Source organism: Aythya marila, assembly GCF_965140915.1.
Source record: "Aythya marila genome assembly, chromosome: 3".
Classification (NCBI taxonomy): domain Eukaryota; kingdom Metazoa; phylum Chordata; class Aves; order Anseriformes; family Anatidae; genus Aythya; species Aythya marila.
This window is the reverse complement of record NC_139044.1, coordinates 19,590,500-19,616,610: the sequence shown is the minus strand read 5'-3', so window position 1 is coordinate 19,616,610 and position 26,111 is coordinate 19,590,500. Positions and strand designations below refer to the sequence as shown.

At 35.9% G+C, this 26,111-nt stretch overlaps 1 protein-coding gene across 1 annotated transcript in view; it reads left to right on the top strand.

Annotated features, from left to right (window-relative positions):
• Positions 1-26,111, top strand: part of USH2A (usherin) — a gene marked incomplete at its 3' end in the record, with an annotated part of 395,140 nt that overhangs the window by 224,694 nt on the left and 144,335 nt on the right. Inside the window, exon 37 of the mRNA XM_082757605.1 lies at positions 14,913-15,092. Within this exon, the coding sequence (XP_082613731.1) occupies positions 14,913-15,092 (180 nt within the window). The remainder of the gene's footprint in view (positions 1-14,912; positions 15,093-26,111) is intronic.

Here is a 26,111-nt window from a genome sequence, read left to right as displayed (position 1 = left end):
GAGGAACTCATGAGATACATAGGTTCTGAAGCACAGGAATTATCACAGAATCACAGAATTTCTAGGTTGGAAGAGACCTCAAGATCATCGAGTCCAACCTCTGACCTAACGCTAACAGTCCCCACTAAACCATATCCCTAAGCTCTACATCTAAACATCTTTTAAAGACCTCCAGGGATGGTGACTCTACCACTTCCCTGGGCAGCCTGTTCCAATATCTAACAACCGTTTCGATAAAGAAGTTCTTCCTAACATCCAGCCTAAAACTCCCCTGGCTCAACTTAAGCCCATTCCCCCTCGTCCTGTCACCAGGCACGTGGGAGAACAGACCAACCCCCACCTCGCTACAGCCTCCCTTGAGGTACCTAAAAAGAGCGATAAGGTCACCCCTGAGCCTCCTCTTCTCCAGGTTGAACAAGCCTAGCTCCCTCAGCCGCTCCTCATAGGACTTGTTCTCCAGGCCCCTCACCAGCTTTGTCGCCCTTCTCTGCACCCGCTCAAGCACCTCGATGTCCTTCTTGTAGCGAGGGGCCCAAAACTGAACACAGTACTCGAGGTGCGGCCTCACCAGAGCTGAGTACAGGGGGACGATCACCTCCCTAGCCCTGCTGGTCACACCGTTCCTGATACAAGCCAGGATGCTGTTGGCCTTCTTGGCCACCTGAGCACACTGCTGGCTCATATTCAGCCGACTATCCACCATCACTCCCAGGTCCTTCTCTGCCTGGCAGCTCTCCAACCACTCATCTCCCAGCCTGTAGCTCTGCTTGGGGTTATTGCGCCCCAGGTGCTGGACCCAGCACTTGGCCTTGTTAAACTTCATACAGTTGACCTCAGCCCATCAGTGCAGCCTATCCAGATCCTCCTGCAGAGCCTTCCTACCCTCAAGCAGATCGACACACGCGCATAGCTTGGTGTCATCTGCAAACTTACTGAGGGTGCACTCGATGCCCTCGTCCAGATCATCGATGAAGATATTAAAGAAGACCGGCCCCAGCACCGAGCCCTGGGGGACGCCACTAGTGACTGGCCTCCAACTGGACTTGGCTCCATTCACCACGACTCTTTGGGCCCGGCTATCCAGCCAGTTTCTAACCCAACGAAGCGTGCGCCAGTCCAAGTCAAGAGCAGCCAGTTTCTTGAGGAGAATGCTGTGGGAGATGGTGTCAAAAGCCTTGCTGAAGTCAAGGTAGACCACATCCCCTGGACAAGTCAAATGATACCACTGAAAGATACAGTGCTTTTTTTAATGCATGTTATATTTCTGTATTTTTACAACACCCTCCCTAATGTATATTGTGAAACTCCGCTTGATATGTTATTATCTTATCAGTGACCTACTATAGCGTATAGTATGTTGAGATGGCAAGTTGAAGACGTGGAAAAAAGTTTATATAACATGTAACTTAATGTTTTCTGTCATGAAGTTGTTATTCCAACACTTTAGAGAGACAAGCTGATCTCATGCTGAATATTCTGTAGATGTCCCTTTCTTTATCCTATTCAAAATCCTTCAAATTTCACATACGTATGTCTCTGTCTTATTATTTCATGTACACTGTTTTCCACTAAACGTGTCGTATTTTTTTCAAGATATCCTATAACTTTCTGTCCAGCTTTTTTTGCAAATACACATACATCATAGGAATTCAAGTGAACAGCCTGGGAGCTCATTGGATATATCCTTGTCATAAGTTATATTGCATTTTTTTTGGAAAATATTTACCATCTTACAGTAAAAAAATACATCAGTAAACAGATTTTATATTTTTTATATTTTGTAATATATAAAATCAAGAGAGAATGTTTTAATTGTATAGACACCTTTAAATTTGCCATTTATTGATTTTTCAAATGTTTAAGCATCCAATATTAATGCTTGTTTGTAATTGTAATGTTTTTTGTTTGTTTTGTTTTGTTTTGTTTTTTGTTTAATTCTGATACTGCTGATATTACTTATTTTTGGTTACTGGCATGGCAAGTTCTTGGTAAATAGTTTCCATACTCGTAGTCAACATTTATCAATAGCCAATGGGAAGAGACAGAAATAGTATCATAAACTGATTGACAAGGTCACTGGAATTACAAGCATGAAACATAGATCAGCAAGAGGTAGTTTGGATATTCTGGGATAGAGGAGGATGCTGATAATGGATTTTTCCATAGGGTAACTATGCTTTTAACAATGTATGTGAAAAAAAAAAATAATCTATATCAATTAGCCTTCATTTTTTAAATTCAACTGTATATTTTTCTGACAGTATTTCCCTCTGAAAGTACTCCTTCAAAGACAGGAAAGAGCTTTGTTGAGTCTGCTTCACTATTCTGATATTCCAGACAAACATTCATTCCCAGAAACTGAATATGAAACACAATTTAACAAATTAAGGGATGTATCCTAACTCTTTAGCACTCTGGTGATATATTTTCCTGCAAAGACAAGTTGCCTTGCCTCAAGTCATTTTAGTCCTGGAGTCTCCATGGAAGAGGCCTTTAGGAGGAATTTGTTTTGTAATTCATGAGTCCAAGGCATGAAATAATGTTGTCAGATCATAAACAGCTTTTCTTTCTTTAACAGATGCTTTATTATTATTATTAATTATTATATTATTATATTATTATTATTATCCAATACACTTCCAATTCTCAGAGAAGTTGTGGGACAAAGGTGACAGGACAGGATCAGGCTTATTTCCCTCAAGAAGTTTCCTTATTCTAGCCCTATGTACCCTTTGGTGTAGTTTAGATTAAGTACGGGATCAATTTTAATTGCATCTGGATAACTGAAATGAAGTTCTTGTACAAGATGAATCAGGCATTACCCCTTTTCCAGAAAAGAGAGTTAGAGGGAATTTCTCATCTTCCTTCCTGTGTCATATGACTACAGTAACACAAAATGAGTGCAAATCTGTAGTCATCTGGACATTGTGATGCCTTTGAATGCAAGTCTGACATCAAGAGAATCTTTAACTACCTGTACGTTCTTAGTGAGTTTCACTACACAAAGTTGCAGGGTTACACTCAGCAATCTCTGTTGTCTAGAGTGTAGAAATCAGGGTATGCTATTTTTTGATTTTTTAGTTTTTGCAACTTCTGTTGTTGACATAGCATCCAAGGGTCTTACTTTTGAGCAATGTAGTTCATCCTGTATTTTTGTAAAGAGAATTATTCATCTGGCAGCTCTGCTTATTTGGAGATGGTGTGCAGGAAAGCTTCCTTGTAGAGTACTTTATTCTTTTGGCAAATGAGAAAACTAATGATAGAATACATCACTTTTTTTGCAAAAATAATAATTAATAAATTAAACACCACCACCACCTATATTTATAAACAAGTTGACTTTTGAATCTGTATAGTAGGATTTTGGTTAGTCATATTAGTTTGATATTTAGAAAAAAATATATAAACTAAAAGAAGGAAACACAACATTTATTTACTTGGCTTCTATTCAAACATTCCTCTTACAATTTCAATTGGCTAAAGTACTTTCAATACATTCTCCAATCACAATATAAATATGGAATGTTAAGAATCAATCTCGTGCTTAAAAGCAATGTCTGCTGGGGAAGATATGCCACCTGGTGATGTCAACAGAAGTGGGGAGAGGAATGCTGAAAACACTTTCAGATCCTAGCATGTCTTGTGTTGAAGGCTTGAGAAAAGAGTATGAAAATTTTGTAGGATGTTATCTTCAAAGAAGAAGGTAAGCATTTTACATGTAGATCTGACAACTGAAGAAATATTTTATTTTATTTTGAGAATTAAAATTCAGAAATGCCTAAGTGTTTCTAGGAGACTCTTTAGGCCAGTTTTAATAGTGACTTTCTTTTAAATGTAAGAATCATGGTAGTTCGTGTTATTACATCAAAATACAAATATCTGAGAATAGGTTTGCATTTACAGTTACTGCAGCTGAATATGCAATACCTGACAATAGATAAGTTAGGATGCACTTTAATCTTTGCAAGAAAACAACTTTTACAAATATAGTAGTATAGTCATTCCTTATATTTAATCAAAATTATATTTATATTTAATCAAAAAAATCCAAATATTTAATCAAATCATATGAATCTCCATTTTCAAGCAACCTTTAAACCTGCGTTTTTTTGTTGTTTTTTTTTTTTTTCTTTTTTTTCCTTTTAATGAGAAGTTAAGCCTTTCCTCTTACGTAACTGAAACATTTGAGAAACAGCTATGAAAGAAACATGAATATTTTTTCCATGGTAGATAAATATCAGGGCTGTTTTTCTCCTGCATTAGGTCTCTTACCAAAGATGTGTATTATATCCCATGTTCCTGTGCCAGGATCATTATTTACTAAAGACAGGAAAAGTCACTCCGCCAAGGAAAAGCTAGTTCACAGAAGCTCAGGCCATGTAAAAGGCTTAAATTCTGTTGAAATTCAGTAGACACATATCCTGTGAAGCACAAAGTACATCATACCATGATTCATGATTGTTTAGTAAGTCTAACTTATTTTTATTTTTTTTTCATATAAATTAGCTAATTATGACTGTGGAATACCTTTGATGTGTCTAGATCCTGGTGAAACTGCATTGTGGTTGTTCTAGTAAACTGAGGGCAGTACTGGGAGGTTATAAATCCTCCACATACTTCTATCTACCCTGCTGAACTTGGGCAAGTCATTTAACCTCTGTGTAGCTGTCTCACTGTTTGTAACATAAGGATAATAATAATCTACCTCCCTTGTGCATTGTCAGGATTAATTAGCTAATGTTTGCATGTTTTCAAGCTATAAAGTACTATATAAATGCTAGGTATTATTTTTATTTGAAATGGAAATTATGGACTTGTCCTAACGACATTTGAGGGGAGAGAAAATAGGATGCATAATCCATTTTCAAGTAGTCATGTTTAATCTACTAACTTAGATAAAAGGACTTAGGAGGACTTTGGCATCAAGAAATGTGACATTTAAAGTTGGATTTACATGGATAGAAAATTTGTGGTTTTGCACACACTTTAGGATAATTATTAATGTTTAGTCAAGCTTCAGTAGATTTTGAACAGCTTCACAATACACCATCTACTAGCATAATTTCCTTCAGCACCAAATATCCTCCTCTTTATTGTTTCTTGGTACAACTGCATTGAATAAAAGCAAAAGAAAGCAGTTTCTGTGATTTCTACATTGGACTGATTCTTGAGTAAAGAATCTGGCATCAGATTGCAAACAGTGCTTTTCAATTGATCTTCTACATCTCTCTATTAATGATTATTTTTTTCTTCGTGTGTATACTGGTCTTTTTCTGTATTGTGAAATTTGTTAGCTTTTTGTGTTGCAAAAGGGGTATATAATGCTGAGCCTCATGTCTGTGAGGTACGTATTGTCACTTTGTATAGGCTGAAATTCCTATTGACTGCCAACAGCAGGATAGTAGGATAGTCTCTGAGACTCTTCCGCCTTTTTGCAATAGCCTAGGGAATAATAGCAGTCTTCCAGAGGTGGCACTGGTAAACACTATTGAGCAAAAGAGAATTTGCTGATCAGTTCTCCTATGAAAACAGTCTTTTAGTTAATGAATGTCTTTTAGAGTTTTTAACTCTCATGAAGACTGAGGAAAGCCACTTTAATAGTGCTTAGGTATCTATGGTAAATCCTAAAGACGTTTAAAAGATGTTTAGATGTAGAGCTTAGGGATATGGTTTAGTGGGGACTGTTAGCGTTAGGTCAGAGGTTGGACTCGATGATCTTGAGTTCTCTTCCAACCTAGAAATTCTGTGATTCTGTGATTCTGTAAATGCAAAAAGTAATTTATGACATCAGACAAAAAATTATTAGTGTCAGTAATGTAAATAAGTTATCCAAAAAAAACCACCAAAACCATATAGTCTGACTAGATCTTCCACAGATGAAGAAATCGTGTTTGGATAGTTATGTGTCTTGATTTCAAACAAATGCTTGTATATTAGAGAGAGCAATAGACCCATCTATTTCCTCAAGTACAGAAAGCATGATAAACTTTTTTTTTGTCAAGATCTGATGAAGTTTTAATTGAATGTTACAAAGGGGATCAAATTAGATTTTAACTATGCAACTTTCTTGTTTTAAGTCAAAAAGATCAAGATACTTTGGTAGGTCTTCCTTTTATGGGGGTGATCATGTGCAGTTACTATAGATGTTTATGCTAATCTATATGCTATTGCCCGAAACAGAGCAGAGAGCGCTATTCTACAGGTACAACAAACAGTCATCTGAGTGATTCTGTGTTTTTTTAATCTCCAAGTGCATTGTTTATGATGCCTCATGTAAGATGAATGGAAAAGCCAAAAAAATGTCTTATGTCAAATAAAAATCCCAGATCAGGTTTAGATCTTCATTTCTTCCAAAGTATTACAATGAAGTGTAATGGCATTTGACAGTATTGGCATTTTTTATATGACTACTTTTGGCTAACTCAGCATTCTGAAAAAATGAAGTGTTTTCTCTTTGTGATTGAAAGGGTTAAATAGTACCAATTCATTACTACTCACAAAAGGATTTATTTTGTTCTCATAAATCAGTTTTATTCCACATTTTTATTATTCCCTTGGGTCAGCTGCTCCAATTGAAATCAATATGAGTGCAAGTGACACAATCAATCTAGATATTTGATTATAGATTTGAGACTCCCAGTTCTGCTCTGTGTGTTTAGCTGGTCTTCTTCTGATAGTGTCCCTGGAGAATGGAAAATTCTTATTGACATCCATGAATTATGGGCATAGATTCAGAAACTAGATACTGTGATAATCTCCATTTATGTAGAGATGCAGTTAGAGAAAGAATGCTCTATCCACAGAAAAATAAACCTGAAGATTTTAAAACTATCTGTTTCCAAATTTCTTTTAGTGTGTAAAATCTCTCATGAAATAAATTTAATGAAGTCTCATCATTTGCCTATAAAAGCCCTCAAATAAAATGGATTAAATCCATAATTGCATGCCGTATCATCAGTTTAACATCACAAGAACAGTGAACATTTTTATTATTTTGTTATTTGATGTCCTCCTGTCATTATATACAACATGACCTTATGCCTGTTGTGGTGCTAAACTGTACTGGGACATTAAAGAAAACACCCTGCCCAATCAGGAGCTCATTGTGCTTCTGAGGACACAAATGGGTGATACACAATGTTGTACTCTAAATCTTATCAAAGGTGTTGCAAATTTTCCCTACTTCATGCAAGCATATTTATAGTATCATACCCTTCTGAAATTTGGAGCTTGAGTAAGTTAGCAGTATAGCTGTAGATGCCTAGACTTGGGTTACTCTACCAAGCAAAGAAGCAGAGTCTGTCCAAAGAGTTGTGAGACCTCAGACAACATTCATTTTGAGTAATATCATGCAAGGTGTGGAAGCCTTTGTTGAGCTCAAGCCTTTAACCAGTTGAGATTTCTTTTGAGTTCCATCACAATACATGGCTTCTGGGCTGAGGGAGTTTTATCCTTTCTCCACTGTTTGTGCAGTTAAGAAATAGTTCTCTTGGAAGTTTGTTATTGCTTGACTTCATCCACCATAGCCCATCGTTTTCCTCATGAGATCATCTAGGGTTTCTTTCTGGTTCATGTTTGTATATGATTTAATGCTTGTTTACAATGCATCTCTCTTGCTTACAGTATCATTGTATTGTATTTTTCTCCTTACCATTGTAAGCAAGAGAGAGACATCAAGATGAAGATATAAATACACCTTTCTCTGAGTATAGGCACCAACAGTAGACAGAAAACACCATTTAATTTCTTGGTCAGATTGATGGTTGGACTTAATGATCTTGAAGGTCTTCTCCAACCTAAATGATTCTGTAACTCTCAAACTCTCTTTCTGTTTCAAGCCCTTAATCATCTTTGCATAGATTCTGCTCCTGTAAGTCCACGTCTTTTCCATACCAGGGAGCCCAGAACTGGACCCGGCACTCTAGAGGTCTCTTAGCAGGGCTTAGTAGAGAGGAGAGATCCCCTCACTTGACCTACTGGCACTGTTCTTCCTAATGTAACCCAGAAAGCAATTGGCCTTCTTTATTACAGATTCACTGCTGGCCCGTGTTCATCTTGTTGACCAGTAGGACCCCCAGGTCTTATTTTCAAAGCAGCGAAGTTGTTTTCCATCTAGCAAGCCCTCAGCCTGTAGTGGGAGCCAGCCCAGAATAATGAACAAAATATTCAGCATATGCATATTGTAAGCCTCAAGACAATCTAAGATAGCTGAACCAAAATATCCTGTGAAAAGTCACAGAAAGTGCCTTTGTCTGTTTTATGGTGAAGGAAACTGAGCTGCAAAGAAGCAACTTCAGTAATACAGTCAGAAGCTGTATGTCTTTGAATTGTCACATTTCTGCTGCATGTGATGATAAGGACTTTCATTTTGTTCTTTAAATAGTTTTTTATTTTTCAGTCTTGAAACTGAAAGCAACTTTATTGGGGCAAAGGAAAAAAAAATGAAGTTTTTCACTGCTAATAAATGTGAACTGTTCGCTATTTACAGGAGAATAAATAGTTTGGATTCATAGTTTAGTTAGTTTACCACAGTGCTTTTAAATTATCCATCTTGCTTCATCTACCTGGCCCCTGAGAGTGAGAAAGAAGGTTTCCTATGATAAGAGAGGCTTTAATTTTTGGCCTCAGAGCTTGATGGAGTGAGACCATGATCTGTCCTTAGGAACAATACATCTGTCAACTCAGGAGCAGAGGAACAAATAGCAGACCAAGGAAAAAAAAAAAAAAAAAAAAAAAAAAGTGCACTCGTCTGAAAACAAAAATGACAACAATAACAACAACAACACAATATTTTGTTGAAAAGAGGGGTATAGAGTCAAAGTATAGTAACACAAAGCACTTCATATGAGCAGTATAACAATGACAATTGAAAAGCAGTCAAATATTACAGTTCTTAGGAGGAGAAAGTCACCAAAAAGGTGGGAAAATATTTTGATCTGTTATTAATGAGAAAATGAAACTAGTTGGAAGTTACATTTTTGATTCTGAATAGTGCACTAGAAACAGTGGAGAAGGAAGCGGGAAAGAAGAAACAGCTGAGAGGAAAGGAATAGCTAGTGTGGAAGTTAACAAGGCTGAAGAACAGGCGAAACTAATGGACAAAAGAATGAGATTACAGAAGAGGAAATCTTTGTATAGTTCTTTAGATCCATATATGATCTATTCCTTGGCCTGGATTTTTTGCTACTTTAATTTTTGGACTAGTCCTCTAAAGTGAGAAGAACTATAGCTCTGCTTCTATCTATTTAAATACCATGGAGCAACATGCTCTGTAATGTAAAAAAATATGTTATCAGGACCTGTAAGAACATAATGGAAACAGTAGAGAAATAGATATTGGTAATAGTATTTCAGAATGTGATCTAAAGCCTTAAACTTGCCACTCATCCTCCCCAAAATCTTTTGCCACATAGTAGCACACAGTATGTGGTGTACTTTGGTGACTCGTTATTTTGAAATAGCAATATAGAAAGAAGAAAATAACTTGTCAGACATTTGTGATAATCAGATTAAAGTGTTCCCAGCTTAATTATCTTTCAGGTTGAAATCTTTCTGCACATCACAAATTAACAGTCCTGTAATATCACTTTAATTCAGATGAATCTGGTGAGATGAATCTGGTCAGACAGTTTCTAAGGGCACTGCACCACAACTAGGAAGAGGTAGAAATTTTCTGTTATACAAAGAAGACTCAGTTATTAAAGTCCCAAATGAACAGAGAAGCATAATGAAGCTGATTTTTGACCCAATATCTTTAGTATGATGATGGCCAGCTCTTGATGATTAGAGAAGGAAAAAACATAAGCATCCAATGATTTTTTTTTTTTTCGGACATAGCCTCCTTGCTTTCTGAAGCCAGCAGCAGAGTCTAGTTCTGTCAGTGCATTTGTGATGTGGGCATGTTAGACTGGTTATGTTTAAACTTACTATTTTAATACTCACCAATGGATTGGTGAGTATTAAATTAAATGATGATAATCAGAGTATTCAGTAATTTGAAAAGATTGGTCTTGCATATGAAACATGAGTTTTTGTGTTTAATACATAAAAAGCAACAACTCAGTTTATGACCTTTTGCCTTAAATCTATCAACTTTGGTCCAGATAGGAAGACTACCCTTAAACATGACAAGTTCTGGGAAAAAAAAAAAAAAAAAAAAAAAAAACAGGAAAAAGAAGGAAAAGAAAAAAGAAAAGAAAAAAGAAAAAGAACAAAAAAAAGTTTTTAAATGTGAAATGAATACATTTGGTTTATATTATTTCTTTTTTTTTCCATTGCAGCCTTTGTCATGAGAATGGTTTCATGTTGTACCATTTTCTGCGCTCCTTACAACCTTTGTCACATGAATAAGATATCAGAACGCTAATGACTAATATACAGTATTCTGTGTCTGCTGATACTATACTGTACTACCATGACCTTTGCAATATTATGTATTCTGATTGGCTGTCCATTTCACCTCTTCCCCACAAGTTAATAAGGCTGTAAAAAGGAGAGAACTTGAAATGGCCAGCCAGTCAAATTACAGAATATTGAAAAGGTCAGAGCAGTACAGCACACAGAAAAAAATTACGGAATATATGAGGCATTAAAATTCTTGTGACAATGATTATAACAAGAATGGAAAAGGATACCCATTTATGTTATTTCAATCTAGTGAACCCCATAGGATGATGGACCCAGGACAGCAGTAATTTACGCACCAGCAACCCCCAGGAGCTTTATTCACCTATTTACAGTAGCACTCGGTGACAGGAACGCAGATTTGCTCGGGAGCCCCCTTTGAACTGTCCACTCAAAAACAAACCCTCAAATGCAAATACTCACCAGCTACTGTGCTGTGTGAAGCTTAGAACTCTTAAGCAATATTTTTTAATGATTTATGTATTTGTGTATCTTTTTAATGTAAAGATGACCAGGGAATAGGTTAGGGCAGCGGGCCAGCTGGAGTTCAAGAAGCTTTTGTATGATGCTCTCGGACATATGGTCTGATTTTGGGGTGGAGATTCTTGGTTTAGAGCCAGGAGTTGGACTCAGTGATCCCTGTGGGTCCCTTCCAACCCGGGATACTCTGTAATAGTCTATATCGATATTCTATTGCTCAGTTTTATTTCAAGTTCACATAGTTTTTCAGTATGTTCATGGATACTCCCTAGCCCTAATTACTTCATTTGTTTAATTTTTTCCTGAAACATTGAGATACTTTGTTCTGGTCTTACTAACTGGGAATAAACTTGGAACAGCACAAATTTTACTCCAGTTTTGGATTTATGCAAAAAAAATCCCTCAGAAATATTGGCAAAAATATAGAGAGTCCTACTAGCAGGAAGGCTAGTAAAAGAATAAAACTATCATGATGCAAAACTATGTGATTAAGAAGTATGGGGAAGCCTTTCATGTTTGTAAAGGGTTTAGTGTTTTTTGTTGTTGTTGTTGTTTTTGTTTTTTGAGTTTATGGGGAATGGTTTCTCTGAATCCTTCTTGATCTGAGTTCATATTTTGTAGAAGTGCTTGTCTCCATAAGTTTTGAAGGACATGATGAGCCAGTTCTTCTAGGATTTTTTTTTTTCCTCCTTAGGTTGTTCTTGTTAGCTGTGTCTCGAGGGGGTCTGTCGTGTTGGAATGCTTGTGACAGCTCTAGGCAGGAGCTACGAGGCAGAAACGTGCAGGAACAAGTAGGTGTTCTGATAGAAACCATTTGTCTGAAGTAAAACAATGTCTCTTAGGACTTTACCAGTGTCTGAGGCAGTTGCTGTCTAGGACTGCAGCAGCCTTGCTGATAGCCTAAAGCAGGATCGGCAAGCAGGGTGGAGAAAAGTACACATATGAAAAACGGAAAAAGAGAGGCCTCATCCACTTATACTCACAAATAGGGTCCTCACTGGAGCAGTCTAGGCAAGGGTGTCACGGAGTGATATGACTGGGTTATCACTGTATCGCTTTCCATCAGACTGAGCCTATGTGTCTGCATTTTCCAGCCCACTGAAAGCAAAGTTTAAGCAGTGAGAAGTGGCAAAGCTGCATACTGCAAGTCATCCCCAGCAAGACCTGCATTTTAAAAATGTTTTAATATTTCGCTTGCCAGTAGTAGTAACTTGTTTGGCTGGCAATGGGTTTAAAACACCTTTTGTCTGTGTAAAATTCAGTTTAGAAAACTTGTAAGCACTTCTTGGGTTTTTATTAGAAGTAATAAAAAATTTTGAATCGCTATGTTGTCTAACTCATTGTAAATTTGCAAGTTCATTTTTGAGCTGAATAAAATGGTTATGTAATTACATACTTCTCCTAATTATTGAGTAATTATGTACTTCTTATAATTGCCGAGTAATCACTCTGCTATAACTAGAATTTAATGTTACAACTAATTGTATAATTACTGTATATTAATGTTGTTATCAAGGCAACTTGGAATAGAGTATTATCCTTTTAATTCTTTTTCCATTACTCTAAACCATATTTTTTAAAAGATGTATAGTTAACCATTGGAAGAAAGACTAATGGTGGAATAGAAATATCAACAGAGGAAGTACATGTTTTCATTTTGGGCTCAGGTGGGTGAGAATAAAAATATTAACATGTTAAAACTGCACTGCAGATTGAAAAAAGTAAAATTTTCTCATGAGATGGCACATAAATTGCTCTTAGTGAGCCTGTCCTATGAATAGGGAGCCTAGCGTATGTGCTTTGATCTATCAACAACTGGATTTTTGTTTTTTTCCACGTACTGTAGGTGAAACATTTAAAAAAAATGAATCTTTTTTTTTTTTTTTTTAACAGCCAGAAGAGTCCTTAAGAGTTTTGCATAAGTAGGACTTTAAGAATATGTATTTCAGACAATTCTAATGAATTTATTATTAATAAAGCAATAGATGCATTTAACAGTCATGTTGCTTGGTGGGCGTCACAAAAAGGAAGTCACAGATTGCCTGGTGATGCACAGGAAAAATGTGGTAGATGATGGGAGAAAGGCGCTTTGCTGGATTGTATTTACTTCCAAATCACACACAGGGACAGTTTTACAAAGATGCCTAAGGTGGGTTTGATAGACAGTTTAAGAAATGACATCAACTAATGCAGATGCATTTTTCTAGTGCTGGCTGAATAGTCAGTGCACATAAGAGTAATGTCAGACTAAATAACTTAATTTCTGCAAAACAGATATCTCTGTACATGGAATGTGTAAAACTTGATTGATCTTTTTTGCATGATAGGAAACTTTGCATCCATTGCTGTTTATAAAATAGTGTCTCTAAGGCTAAGGCGAAGATTGGTGAACTCCAAAATGAATCCATGAAGTTTCAAGAAATTATTCAAGATTTTCACTGCTGTGTCTGTTTGCCTAATTCAGGTAGAATGTAAGCAATAAGGATCTAGATCACAAGGCTAATAAAAGGCTCATTTTAAAAAGGCTCATCTCATCTCCCTCCCTCCAAAAATTAAAGTCAGTTTGCTATATGTCAGCAACACAGTAACTGAAACACTGTGCAGCTCTGTGAACATCCAGTATGTGGATAATAATGGAGTGGCTTGGACTTGTACCATAAGTGAATTACAGACTGTTTTTAAGTATTAGTGGAAAGTCCAGATCACTCATTCATGGTAAAATGTAATGTGAGCATGACTAAAAGGTACTGCATTTGCACATTGAAGTGAATGTCATAGTAATATGGAATATCTGAAAAACTGCTTCAGGTTTAATTTCAGTTTTAACAGTGCACTTGAAGCTTGCATAAAAATGAGTAAACCTAATGCAGTTCACTTAAAATAATTAAAGGAGAATTTCCATTTTTTAAACAATAATATCTTAGATTTTGTAGAGGACTCAGACTTGAATATTCATTCTTCTGTCTGTGATAATGCCTTAATTTAAGATATTTTAAATAGCTATATTCTGTTTAATTTCATTGTGATACCTGTGGTTTCAGTGACGTCTGTGATTGTGCTGTTGTTTGTAATGCAGAATTTCCATTGACTTCAATACAAGAGCTCTTCATGGAATGATGGATAGTAGTAATAATATTAATCATTTATATAGCACTTTAGATGTTCAAAATATTGGATAATCTTTAAATGAGCCCAGCTTTCTCTCAGATACATGAGTGAAATCTTTATTGAGTCAAAAAAAAAAAAAAAAAAAAAAAAAAGTGTTTATGTGTCATGCTATTTTTCATTTTCCAGTCTTGCTCATCAGGTATTTTGGGAAGTTTTATTTTGTTATTTTTGTATGGTGGAATATTTGCATATCTTAAATTTGTGGTCTTGAAAAGGTTGTAAAGCACAAGTAGTGGTGTCCTCTGATGATTTCAACAGATAAACTGCATACCCAAATCCCTGTTCTATTTTTGAGCGGATGGCAGGCAATGCTGGAAGGACTGTTTCTTATTGCAGAGGAGTAATTCTTAGGTAAACGCTGGCGTTAGCTTATACTAGTTGATAAACTCCCGAAGTCCTTTTCTAGTGAATTCAAGAAGCTGTACAAGTCTTACATAGCCATAAGAATTGGCCTTAACATTTCAACTGCTCCTGACAAGTTTGCATCTGCAGTTCTCACATAACTGCCCACGAACATGAGTAACTTATGAAAACTGGCTGCTGTCTGCAGCATGTAGTGTGTGTGCATATGTATATATGTATGTATGTATGTGTGTGTGTGTATATCAATCAACTTTGCAACTGTATGGTTGCTCTGTTTATTTTTCAACTTTTATGAGTACAGGAAAGTGTTAGCAAAAAACAGGAGAAAATGATGAACAATACTTATTCTTTAAATTAGCCATTTTTTGTCATTACTGGTATTAATGGCAAAGTTTCATTTGAGCAGAAGTCTTGCTTAAAGAACAAACTGTAGAAGACACAAAGCCCAACATTTATTCTTCCCCCTCACTTTTTTTTTTTTTCTTTTTTCTTAACAGCTGACAGTAATTATTCTGTTGTAAATGGCACTTGGATCTTACACAGCAGCAACGAATCCAATGTATGGGTACCCATTAAAGGACTGATTCCATTTTCTAACTACACAGTACAAGTGAATGCTTCCAACAGCCAAGGCAGCTTGATAAGTGATGCTATAACAATAGTCATGCCTCCAGGAGGTAAGTATAAAAAAGTACTGTTTCTGTGCATGTAACAATTACACAAATACTCTGTTAAACAAAACGTTATTTATTATTGCAACTGAGGACTGGAAGCTAGAAGAATATGTTTGCATTAGTAGTTCTTACTGACAAAATTGTTCTTTTCAGCTTCTAATTTATTACATCGCTCAATTTAAAAAATAGAAAATGAAAACAGGTAGCTGCATAGATAACATTGAGTAAGTAAGAAGTGCATCATATGCCTATTTTGTTCTTTTCTTTTTTTCTGTGAATGGTGTTAGATTCTATTTTGGGAGGCTTATCTGATCTAAGAATTTAGAGTCATCTTCATTTTGTGGTCTGGTATAACCTCAAGAAAGTCAATTGCAGCGTGCTGGTTTACAACGAATGATACTCTAAACCCCTTTGGATATTATCTTAAAAAACAAAACAAACAATAAAATAAAATAACAGAATTAAGCAAATACTCTCTAAATACTGTTTTTTGTTGTTTGTTTTTGTTTTTTAACAATGAAAGCTCAAATTAACAGCTGATTTATATGTGTTAATTTTGTGTTCTCTTTCTATGGACATCCAAGTGAACTAGATTTTGCTGAAGAAATGCCACTGGAAGCAATGAAGATGATTTTAAATCATAAAATGAGAGCCCAGCTAAACTTGATCTTGAGAAACATGTAGATACAGCTGATGAGCACAAATAGTGTAGACTGACATACATATAACGTGAAAGTACAAATAAATAAACTCAATCAATCAAACAACAACAACAACCACTAAATAATACAATTAAAAAATGACAACTACAAAAACAAACAAATTACAACAACAACAACAAAAAACATGATTATAATTGGTACAGTTTGCTTGCATGAAATGGATTGGTTTGGGGACAAAGCAAGTGAAAGACTTCTGAAAACTGTATAAATAAAAAGTAGAATTTGTATGACATTGTCAAGCAAGATGAAAAGGTTAAGTCCCATCACACTTTGTATTTTTCCAGTCTGTTTGTTAAATTATAGGTATTATTAACATATACACATTGTCATATAATAATAAAACCACGTATGAGTTATACTGTTCACTTAAGACACAGATATATCTAATCCCAGTGTCACTATTCATTTTTGCATGAAGAAATAACAAATTCTGGTAGTGAAATTTTTAGCAAATGAAAAAGTAAAGGATCTTTAAAGATAGACAAGGATGTGCACAAGTTTATGACAACCATTAAGATACACTTTCTTTCATCATTAGATTGTTGTTGATTACAATTAGAAAACTTATAGCTTTGAAATTATCTTTTTTATGACCTTGTGGTAGTTTAAAAGCAATACCTCATTGATTAAATAGGTTTTAGTTCATGCTTCCCTTTAGTTAATGATCTGAAAACGTATTATCCTGATTTACACATAAAATCATGCTGAAAAGCATGTGGCATTCACTAGGATATGTGTGTTTAAGTAGAATTAAATTAGCAGTGAGAGTTATTAAAGAAATCTTCCATAGTATTGTCCAGTGGACTGTGATCTGTAGTGAAATGAATAATAAATGAAGCACTACACATGAGAGAAGGACTCTCACATGCTATATATCCTCACAGTACATGTGCGTACATGCAGGCACGCATGCATTTATCTAGGACAATGTATGTTTAGTTTTTAATGTTGTTTACTATAAAGACTCTTTGAATGCTATACAATTCCAATGCATAGTACATTATGAGTAAAATGGTAATTTTATGTTGAGCCTTCACTGGCACATTAAAAGAAATCTGGATCTTACTGAAAACAGAAGGAATTCTATTTTTTACTTCAGTGGCCAAGGTTTCACTTTGGCAGAAGTTATGTTTGTTCAAAGAATCAAACAGTTCTCATTATATACAAAATCACAGCCTTCCAATGAGTGTAAAAATGTAGCATTTTCTTCTTAAGGGTACCATAAAAAATTCTGTTCCTAAAATTTACTTTGTGTGGAGTGCATTAGGGAACTTGAGGGAAGATTGTTTAATTGTCAGGTAGTGACAGAAAAGACAGAGTGTTCCATTTTGAAGTTACTGCAAATAACTGTTTTTCAATTACTCTACAATTTTTGCTTCCAACATGCCTTTCCTACGTTTTAATTTTATTTAAAATGTATTGCACATAATATAATGCACACTGAATCTTTGGTTTTACCTGATTGAATATATCTTAATTTCTCATCAAGCTGATTTGCCATGCTTAAAGTCAATGCTTAAAAAAAAAATCTTAGAAAGAAGGAATATATTTTATCTATGCTCTTGACTAATATTGCAGTGCAGGTTCAAGAGTTCTTGGAAAGATTAAAAAAAAATAAAAACTGAATCCAAATGTTAATCCATAAATATGAAACTTTCTTTTGACCCTTGGCCTGTAGTGGTCTGGAGTTACTAATGGGGTTAGGATTTCAACTCTTAATGGGACTTGGTGCATTAGTGTTTTGTATGCATGGAATTCAGCATTCAGTTTAATAAGTGGTTGACATTGGTGATGTCCCTTAATTTGCTTAAATCTAATTGGCTCTTTTATCAGTCAAACCTGTATGGATTGGCAATTGATCAGGAAGGGTCAGCCATGACTGTGCATGTACTTAAATGCTGGAACCACCAGTTAAAGTCACTGTTGCATAATAAGAAGCTGAAGCCATGAGAACAAATGATCTTCAGAGTAGGAAGGCAAAAGAAAGCGGAGAAGTTTTTCAGGATGTTCAAGTTCAGAACAAAGGCATTATGGAGTATATAAATTTTAAATACACTGCTTTTTGCCTCAAGACTTAAAGCTTTTTTTTTTCCAGATGAACTGAAATCTTGTCTGAAACTGTCTTTGTTACATCAAAGAACTGCATAGAAAGCTAAAAGAGATGGAAGAAGCATAAAAGGGCATAGTTTAAAATGATTAGTGACAAATTTCATACCACAAAGGTAGAAGTAAATTTTTTTGAGTTTTATATTTTTTCCAAATAGAATAAATTTGTTCTATTTATCTTGTCCTAAATTGCTTTGGTAGAAGTTGTAAAAAATAATGTACTAGCCAAGGCTTCAAATTAATTTGAGGATGCCAGGTAGTAAAAGATCTGGAGAACAAATCGCTTTAAAATTTATTTAATTAGGTAAATGAATAGAAATGATACAGGGGATGTAAAACTGCAAAAATATGGGAGAAAATGTTCTGTACAGATCACTTGGTTATACGTTTTTCTTCTTAATAAGTGTTGTTTCTTATGTAGGACCCCACAAATTTGGAAATACTTTCTAGTAAGTTATGGTAAGCTAACAGGAAGGAAAGTTGCAGTCACTGCTGGTAAGATCTTATACTCTCATTAACTCCACATTTTCCCTGCCCCTGACCACAGGGAAAAAAATAATAATAATATGGAAGAAAAAGAGAAATCCAACATGCAGAAATGAAGAAGAGGTAGCTTTGTTGAGAAGTAGGGGTGAGCAGAGAACGCAGAGAGATGCAGGCTGCTAATCTGATGAGAAGTAGGAAGATGGAGGCTAAGTCATCACCAATGAGAAAGAAAGCACAGAAAAGGGATGGAGTCCCAGACAACAGAAATAAGTATGAAACTTGTTGTGAGTGTTAATTCTATATCTTAATGCAGAGAGTTGTCTTTTTGTTGAGCATTACCAGCCATAAACCTGGTGCAGCCTTATCTGTGAAGAGAATGGCTTTAAAATGTTGATATATGTTCCTGCTCCTTAAGTAATATGTAAAAGTGGAGATACTCTGGGGAAAAAAAAAAAAAAGAAAAAAAAAAAAAAAGAGAGAGAGAGACAGAGACATGCTTAAGCAGTGAAGTGTCTTTTTAATCTCTGCCATAATTTATGGAGTATAATGCTGGTTTATATGCTTGGCTTGTGATTTGCACAACACAGTAATGTCTAGCTGTGAAAGATGTCAGATTTTGCCTTGGACTCATAAGTACCTGTCCTTTGCTGGTCCCTTGTTTGTACACAGGATGCTGCATGCCTCTGCCCATAAGCTCAAGCTAGTTTTCAGAAGCAAAAAGCGAGCCTGTGAATTTATAGCTGTTGATGTTTGTTCACCATCTACAGAACATGGTGTCCTGCAGGCAAAGAATTTCAGACACTGTTAGTTTAGGTAACAGCACCTCTGAGACTGGATATTGAACCACATCATAGGATCATTGATCTAATTATGCAAACAAATAAGACCACATAGTACAACTTATTTTCACACCTGCAAACATTCGCTCATGCTAGTTAACCATTGGAGTAAACAGGCCTCCTTAGATGAATGAATATTCAGTAAACAAAGCAAACTGATTCTTGTGAGGCCAGAATTATTTAGGAAGAAAAAACAAAGCTGAGTATGCTAAAATTTTCCTTGTGAGATAAGTTTATTTTTCTGTGATACTCAAGATCACATATATAGAGTCACACCACAAAACTGGTTTTGAGAAAATTTCCTAGATTTCAGGTGTTTCTAAAAAAATTGTTGTTTTCTCACTACTCTGCTTTAATCTGTTTTCCCCTCCACCTTCCCCATAGGCATAGAATAAAATCCAACAGAATTATTTTTATTCTGTATCTTTGGTTTCTTTTCAATTTTTCATCTCTTTCCTTCTCTTCTATCTTTTTTGTTTGTTTGTTTGTTTTTTTTTTTTTTGTTTTGTGAAGGTAGAGTAGGAAAAGCAATTGATAAATGGAAAAGATAATGGAAGTGTAGCTTAGGACTTAAAAATAAATAAATTCTTGCAGTATTCTATTGCATTCATTAAAAAAATAGATATCTAAAAAAATGAAAATTCTCAAACATATGCATTATGTTTCTGTACCTTCATGATAATATAATCTGTGATTTTAATGAGAAATAGGAAATGTTTTACACAAAATTGTTGAATACAGTTTGGGGGGGGGAGGAAAGCAGAAAGTTATGAATGAAAAAAAATTGTGGCCATATCTTTTCTAGAGGTAGCCTAAGGAGAGAGCTAGATAGAGTAGGGAAGGGGGAAGAGATGCCTTTAGCTAATTAAAGAGTGTCAGTGGCAAGCTGTGTAAATTGTCTGTTCTAGTTTCTCTGGTCCAGGAAGATGATTTCATAGTGTAGGATTGCAAAAGTGCTTGTGTGGAAAAATGAGTTGTTCTAATGAAACTATAATTCTTCTCCAAACTCTGTATTATTGATCTGTTGTTGTTTTCATTAGTTCTACTTTCTTCTTTTATTCCCCTCTCCCAGTCTGTTCAGGACATCTTTTAGTGAGTTTATACTGTGCTTATTCTTGGTTTTGGGTGGTTGGTTTTTGGTTGGTGGCAAGAGAAGAGAGGGGAAGTTTCATTACTGAAAGGGTGTGTCTTCAATGGGAGGCACAGAGGTGCCCACTTTCCTGCTCATTTTGCTAAACCACAGCCAACTGTGGCTCAGCCTAACTCCACACATCATGAAGGACCACCTCCGGGTTGCTTTAAATTGTACCCTTACCAAGTCCCTACTCCTAAAGCTGAAGATTGGCAAAAGGCAAAGACATTCCAACTATGTCGTTTGTTGTTGTTCTGATTGCCTCCTTCCCTTTTCCCTTGCATCTAGTCCTTTTGGGGTTTGGAAGATCCCCCGTAGTTCCAGCTATGCTATTCCAGCATGTCCTGTTCCCATGTTCTGGACATAGGAGAGCTGTTTTTGTCAGCTCTTTGCTTTCTGTCTTCTGGAGCTGCATAAAACAGGGCATGAATATCAACATTGCGTTTTTAGTTGCCCAGGACATGGATGCTTTTGCTTTCTTGGGGACTGCCAGATGAGAAAGTGAGAACTGTGCAACAGTTTGAAATAGCCCACAGATCATCTCTAAGCAGGTAATTAACCTCCTTGTGGAGGTCTCAGTCCAGGTCTTTCCAAAACCTGAAAGTTTGGCAGCCTCTGATCTTGTTCCCCAGCTTAGACTGGGATTGCCTCTGCAAGAAAGGTGTCACCAAAGTTGAATGTGCCCACTGTGTACACAGAAAACAAGTGAATTCAGGTTGACTGATTTGGGATTATCTAAACAGTTCTTACAGAGCATGTAGAAAGAAAAGAAATTGATTGAGTGAAACGATGACATTATATAAAGAAAGAATACGTCTCTTTTCTCTATTTTTTCTTTCACTGAAGTGGTGATTGCTCTTACATACTAAGAACTGTATTTGAAATGGTTGTTCCTAAGAAATTGATAGTGCTGTCCAAAAAATTGAACAGGATGTTCCCAGTGATTGTAACCTGAATTAAGCAGCTGTAAATCTCCTGTGATGAAAATGTAGTCCTTTCAGTCTGTGTTTTAAAAATGAACAAAGGAGGAGAAGTGTTCCCTTCCTCTTAACTTTTTGTCAAAAGAAAGACTGTTTTGTAGAGAATAGATTTTGTCAAGGTTTTCCTTTACCTCAGTATATGGTGATGTATGTACAGATTGGAGTAAATGCTGTGACATTTCTTATGGCATATAAGGCAAAAAAATGTAGGCAACCTGGCTTGGGTTTGAATGAAATGTGACGGTATTACTAAGACTGTTTATCAATTAGGCTACTTAATTTTGAACAAGTAAACAGTAGCCAAGGTCTTCTCAGTAAAAAAAATACCTGGAACAGATCATTCATTGTTGTATATTGACACAGTTCCACTGATTTTGGTAGATTTATGTGTTCTTCAGCACTAGCTGAAGCCAAGAGTTAATTCATATTAATGGTTTATTTGTTATAAATATCTAGAACAGGACATTAACTGATGAGCAGCTATTTAACAATGAGGTATGAACATCCCTGTGTGGATGGGTTGAGTATAAAAGGTTGTAATCCTTTTACCTTATTCATCAGATAAGTCAACGCTATATTTTGCATGGATTATTTCTGTGTGTGAATAAGCTTGTCTGAATTGCTTTCCATTCACTTTAAAAATTAAATATTTTGCTTCAGTAGATAACATATTTCTGTCAATTGAAATGCTGTTTTTAGTGGGGGACCAATCCATAAAAACAGGTAGGGATTTCTGCCATAGTCGGGTGGAACAGAGGTGTCACCTTTCGTATTCTGTTGTAGCTTATCATTGTTTAGAGCATTGGCCACAAAAAAAAAAAAAAAAAGATCTAGATTGTTTATCCTAAGTGACTGACATTCCCTTCTCTTCCCTTCTCCCACTTTCCTGGGCAGCATACTAGGTTCATGAGCACTGGGTTCATACTGGGTTCATGAGCAAGGAAGGCAGAATATGGCCCATCTCTCCTGCTGAAAGTCTGCTACTGAGCAAAAAAGAGATACCTTATTTATTGAGGGAGAAGACAGAGCAGGCACTACAATAACCCAGGGGTAAAGCCACTTCTGTGGTTGGGGTGAGGCAGTATGCATGTTGGCAGCAAAGGGGTTGAGGGAGCCGGTTGTGGGTTCTGGGCAATTGTGGATCTGGGTTCATTGGTGTTGATACTCAGCATGAGCATGAGAATGTGATCCTGTTGCTTCTTCTTTTTTTTTTTTTTTTTCTAATACAGCATAATTCATTGATACTGCAGCTGCTGAACTAGACTGTAACGTGAAGTGACAGCCATAGCATTGCAGTTGGCAATTTTGAGGAGTGATAACAATTCTTGTTTACTCTGTATATGTGATAGTTTGGATTTGTTCAACTTGGCCTCATATGTTACAAAAGAGAATAATATACAGTGTTTTGTTGTTATTTTCCTAATTATAGTAGTTTTATTTCCAGAACTAAATTCCTGGTTCTGCTCTTTGCCATTGTGCAGATTAGTCCCCTGAGAGTTTTGTGTGTTGATCAATGGCAGGATTTGGTTATATCAGGAGAAACACTCTATACCCTTAATGATGACAGATACAATTAAATTAATTCTCTGCTATTTCCTTTGATGTGCATGCATTTTTCCCATTAATACTGATGGGCTTTAGAAGCACAAGCACATGTTGGGAGTGAAGCAAGCTCCTCAATGTTGTATTTTGCTCTTTGTGGAGCTGACTATATCACTTTGTGTCTAAATGTAAGGAAAGCTGCTGACAGTTTTGATATATTAAATTATAACTGAGAACTAATTCAAGGATCAAAGATACTCTTTGGGAGAGATCACTTTAGTGGTAGGAAAAATCATTACCTTTTTTCCCAGTCTCATATATTTGTACTGTGTGTCTTGGAAATATCATTCCCTACAGTTTCTGAATCTTGATGTTTAATTTAACACAAAGGTCTTTGAGCAGCACAATGGGAGGGGGTCTTCTGCTAGCAAAACCTCGTAGAAGGAAATCGAAATGTACATGTTTTTTTCTCATTTATCAAAGAAGCACAAAAATCTAAACTGACATTTTATATCAAATGAATTATGAACTGTGTACTTTGTACCTAAGGGAACAACAACTAAATTAGACTTTTGTTAAAAAGAAAGAGAGAGGAAAAAAATAGGCTTTTAATAAAATATACAGTCATTTTTGGTATTTTGTCTGAACCTGACATATGCTGTGCTTTGCAGAAGGAAACTAGAGTAGGCTACTTCAAAGGCTATATGCTTTGAATGCCTTACAGTGAATTGTAAAGCAGGTTGTGATAACACACACACAAGTCATAGTTTCCACTTAATAAGTTTTGTTGGTTTGATATATTTGTTTTCAGCCAAGTCCAACTCAGGTGAACAGGAAAAGATAATATACTTTTTAATAGCTTGAAGACTGAAGCAAATAATAAATGTCTTTTTTTATTATTTCATTTATGAGAGTGTGGTTGCTACTGAAAAAGACTTACAAGGAACAAAATTTTAGAAGATGCTCAATAGAAGTGTGAAGGTAAATTTTCAAATAATTATGTCCTCAATATTTTAAGGGTATGACTTCCAGTGTCTTTAAGTGAGCAAAACTTTCTTCTGCCCAAAGAAAGGAGTGTCCATAAAATTAGAGTTTGTGAAGTTTATGAGATTTTGTACATTCCCAATTTCTGAATTTCCTCCATGAATTTCAGTGGGAATATATTTATTTCAGTGCATTGACATAGAAGACACTTTGATATTGTTGTGATAAGCACCTACACCTTAGGGAAAATTGGAAATGAAAAGCTAAAATTCCATGGTTTCTTTGACAACATATTCCCTAGTGTACTCCTGTGGTGCTTTCTGATATATGAACATAATATCCAAGAACTATCTGCTTTTCTCATATGTCATATACATATATTTCATAAAGATATATTTAAGAAGATTAAGAAAGTTAGAATATAGAAAAACTTCCAGAAACTCTGCAAGCTCCTTGCAGAAAACAAAGATGTATGAACAGTGACTGTGGGAACATTATACCATGAACATAAAACGAAATCTGAAACATGATGAGACCAGCTATGTTTGTAGCTTTGGTACTATTTTATATCAGTACTGTCAGGAGGCTAGAAACTAAGCCAAAGCTGTAACATGATGTGTTTGTGGTGGCACAACATTTGCCCAGTGACAGGCAAAGGATGCAAACTGAAGCACAGGAGGTTCTGGCTCAATATGAGGGGGCACTTTACTGTGTGGGTGACAAAACGTGTGGACAGCTTGCCCAGAGAGGTTGTGGAGTCTCTTTCTCTGGAGATATTCAAAACCTGCCTGGATGCCATCCTGCACAATGTGCTCTAGGTGATCCTGCTTGGCAGGGGGTTTGGACTCTATGATCCTCAGAGATTCCTGCCAACCTCGTCCATTCTGTGATTCTGTGAACCTCAGCTGAGATATCCAACTGTGTACCAACCCAAGGAAGCGGTACATTGGTCTTTAGATAACCCAAGCAAAGTAACAACTCCTAGTAATGACAAAATCATCTGATCTTTTGAAAAGTGACTCTGCTGTGAAGAATGGTCTACTTATTGCTATACACGGTAGTGTTATATCTGTTTTTAATTAAAAGTAAAATGATTGTTTTTCCTCATTCATAACTAAGATTTCATTTTATTATTCAACAGTGCTTTTTCAAAATGTTCTTTCTATTTATAAATCATAGTACTATACAGTATTTGATTCAAAACAACATTCAACTAAACATGTAGATGCTACTGGAAATGTGGCAGTGTAAATGCCTGTTTTTCTGTTGCAGAGGTGACAGCTAGAGGGGATGTACTGTTTTGGGAGAGCCATAGCAGAGAGATTCCTCTGGGCATGCTGGAGAGTCAGACTTTCTCCTCATACTTTCTGTGGAAGAGATTAGAGGGATAGGAACAGTGTGACTGTAGGTGGAAAGAAACACTTCCTTCTTAACACCTGTGTCTGATTTTCTGTTTAATAGGACATTGACAATCATTGTGATTTGTTTTGGTTGTGATTTTGTGATTTGTGATTACCATGTATCACATATAGAAGTTAATTAGTAGTTGTGAACCAAATCCAGCTTTGTGTTGCCTGGATAGTAATCCAGGAACTTTGGGGAAAACTCTTTTTCTTCTCTTTCTTCAAATGGGAGAGGATTTGAGGGTAAAACTGTCTGTTACAGCTTCATTTGAGTCATGTCCCAAAGGTAGTCCAGTGACCTGGATCTTACTGGTACATGGGACATTTGAGATATAATAAGACTGCGCCACCCAGTGTACATAGTGGATCCCTGACACCAGCTAATCTGTCACTTTGTCAGATTGGTTTTCTATTTATGGACACTAGCGAGCTTGGACTCCATCAGAAATGTCAGTATTCCATATCATCTTCTACATATTGCAGATAAATTTACAGATTAAAAATAAATACAGGTAATATTATTGAGGATCCAAATTATTTGCAAAATTGCATTGTTCTCCAGTCTGTAAATTTAAGGATATATCAACTGGTGTTTGTTAAAATGCACATCAGTAGCATGGCAGATAATTCTGTGAGTGGTGGTACACTGGCACATTCATACTGTGGGTATACACACATACTGCCAGCATTTGAACCAGAAGACTCACTTACCTAGAACATTTGTAACTTTTCCATTATCTAATTTTTTTTTATTTATTTATTTTTAGCATTCATTTAGGTTGCTATATTTTCTTAATTTCTCTTGCCAAATTGAGTGGAGATATTTTT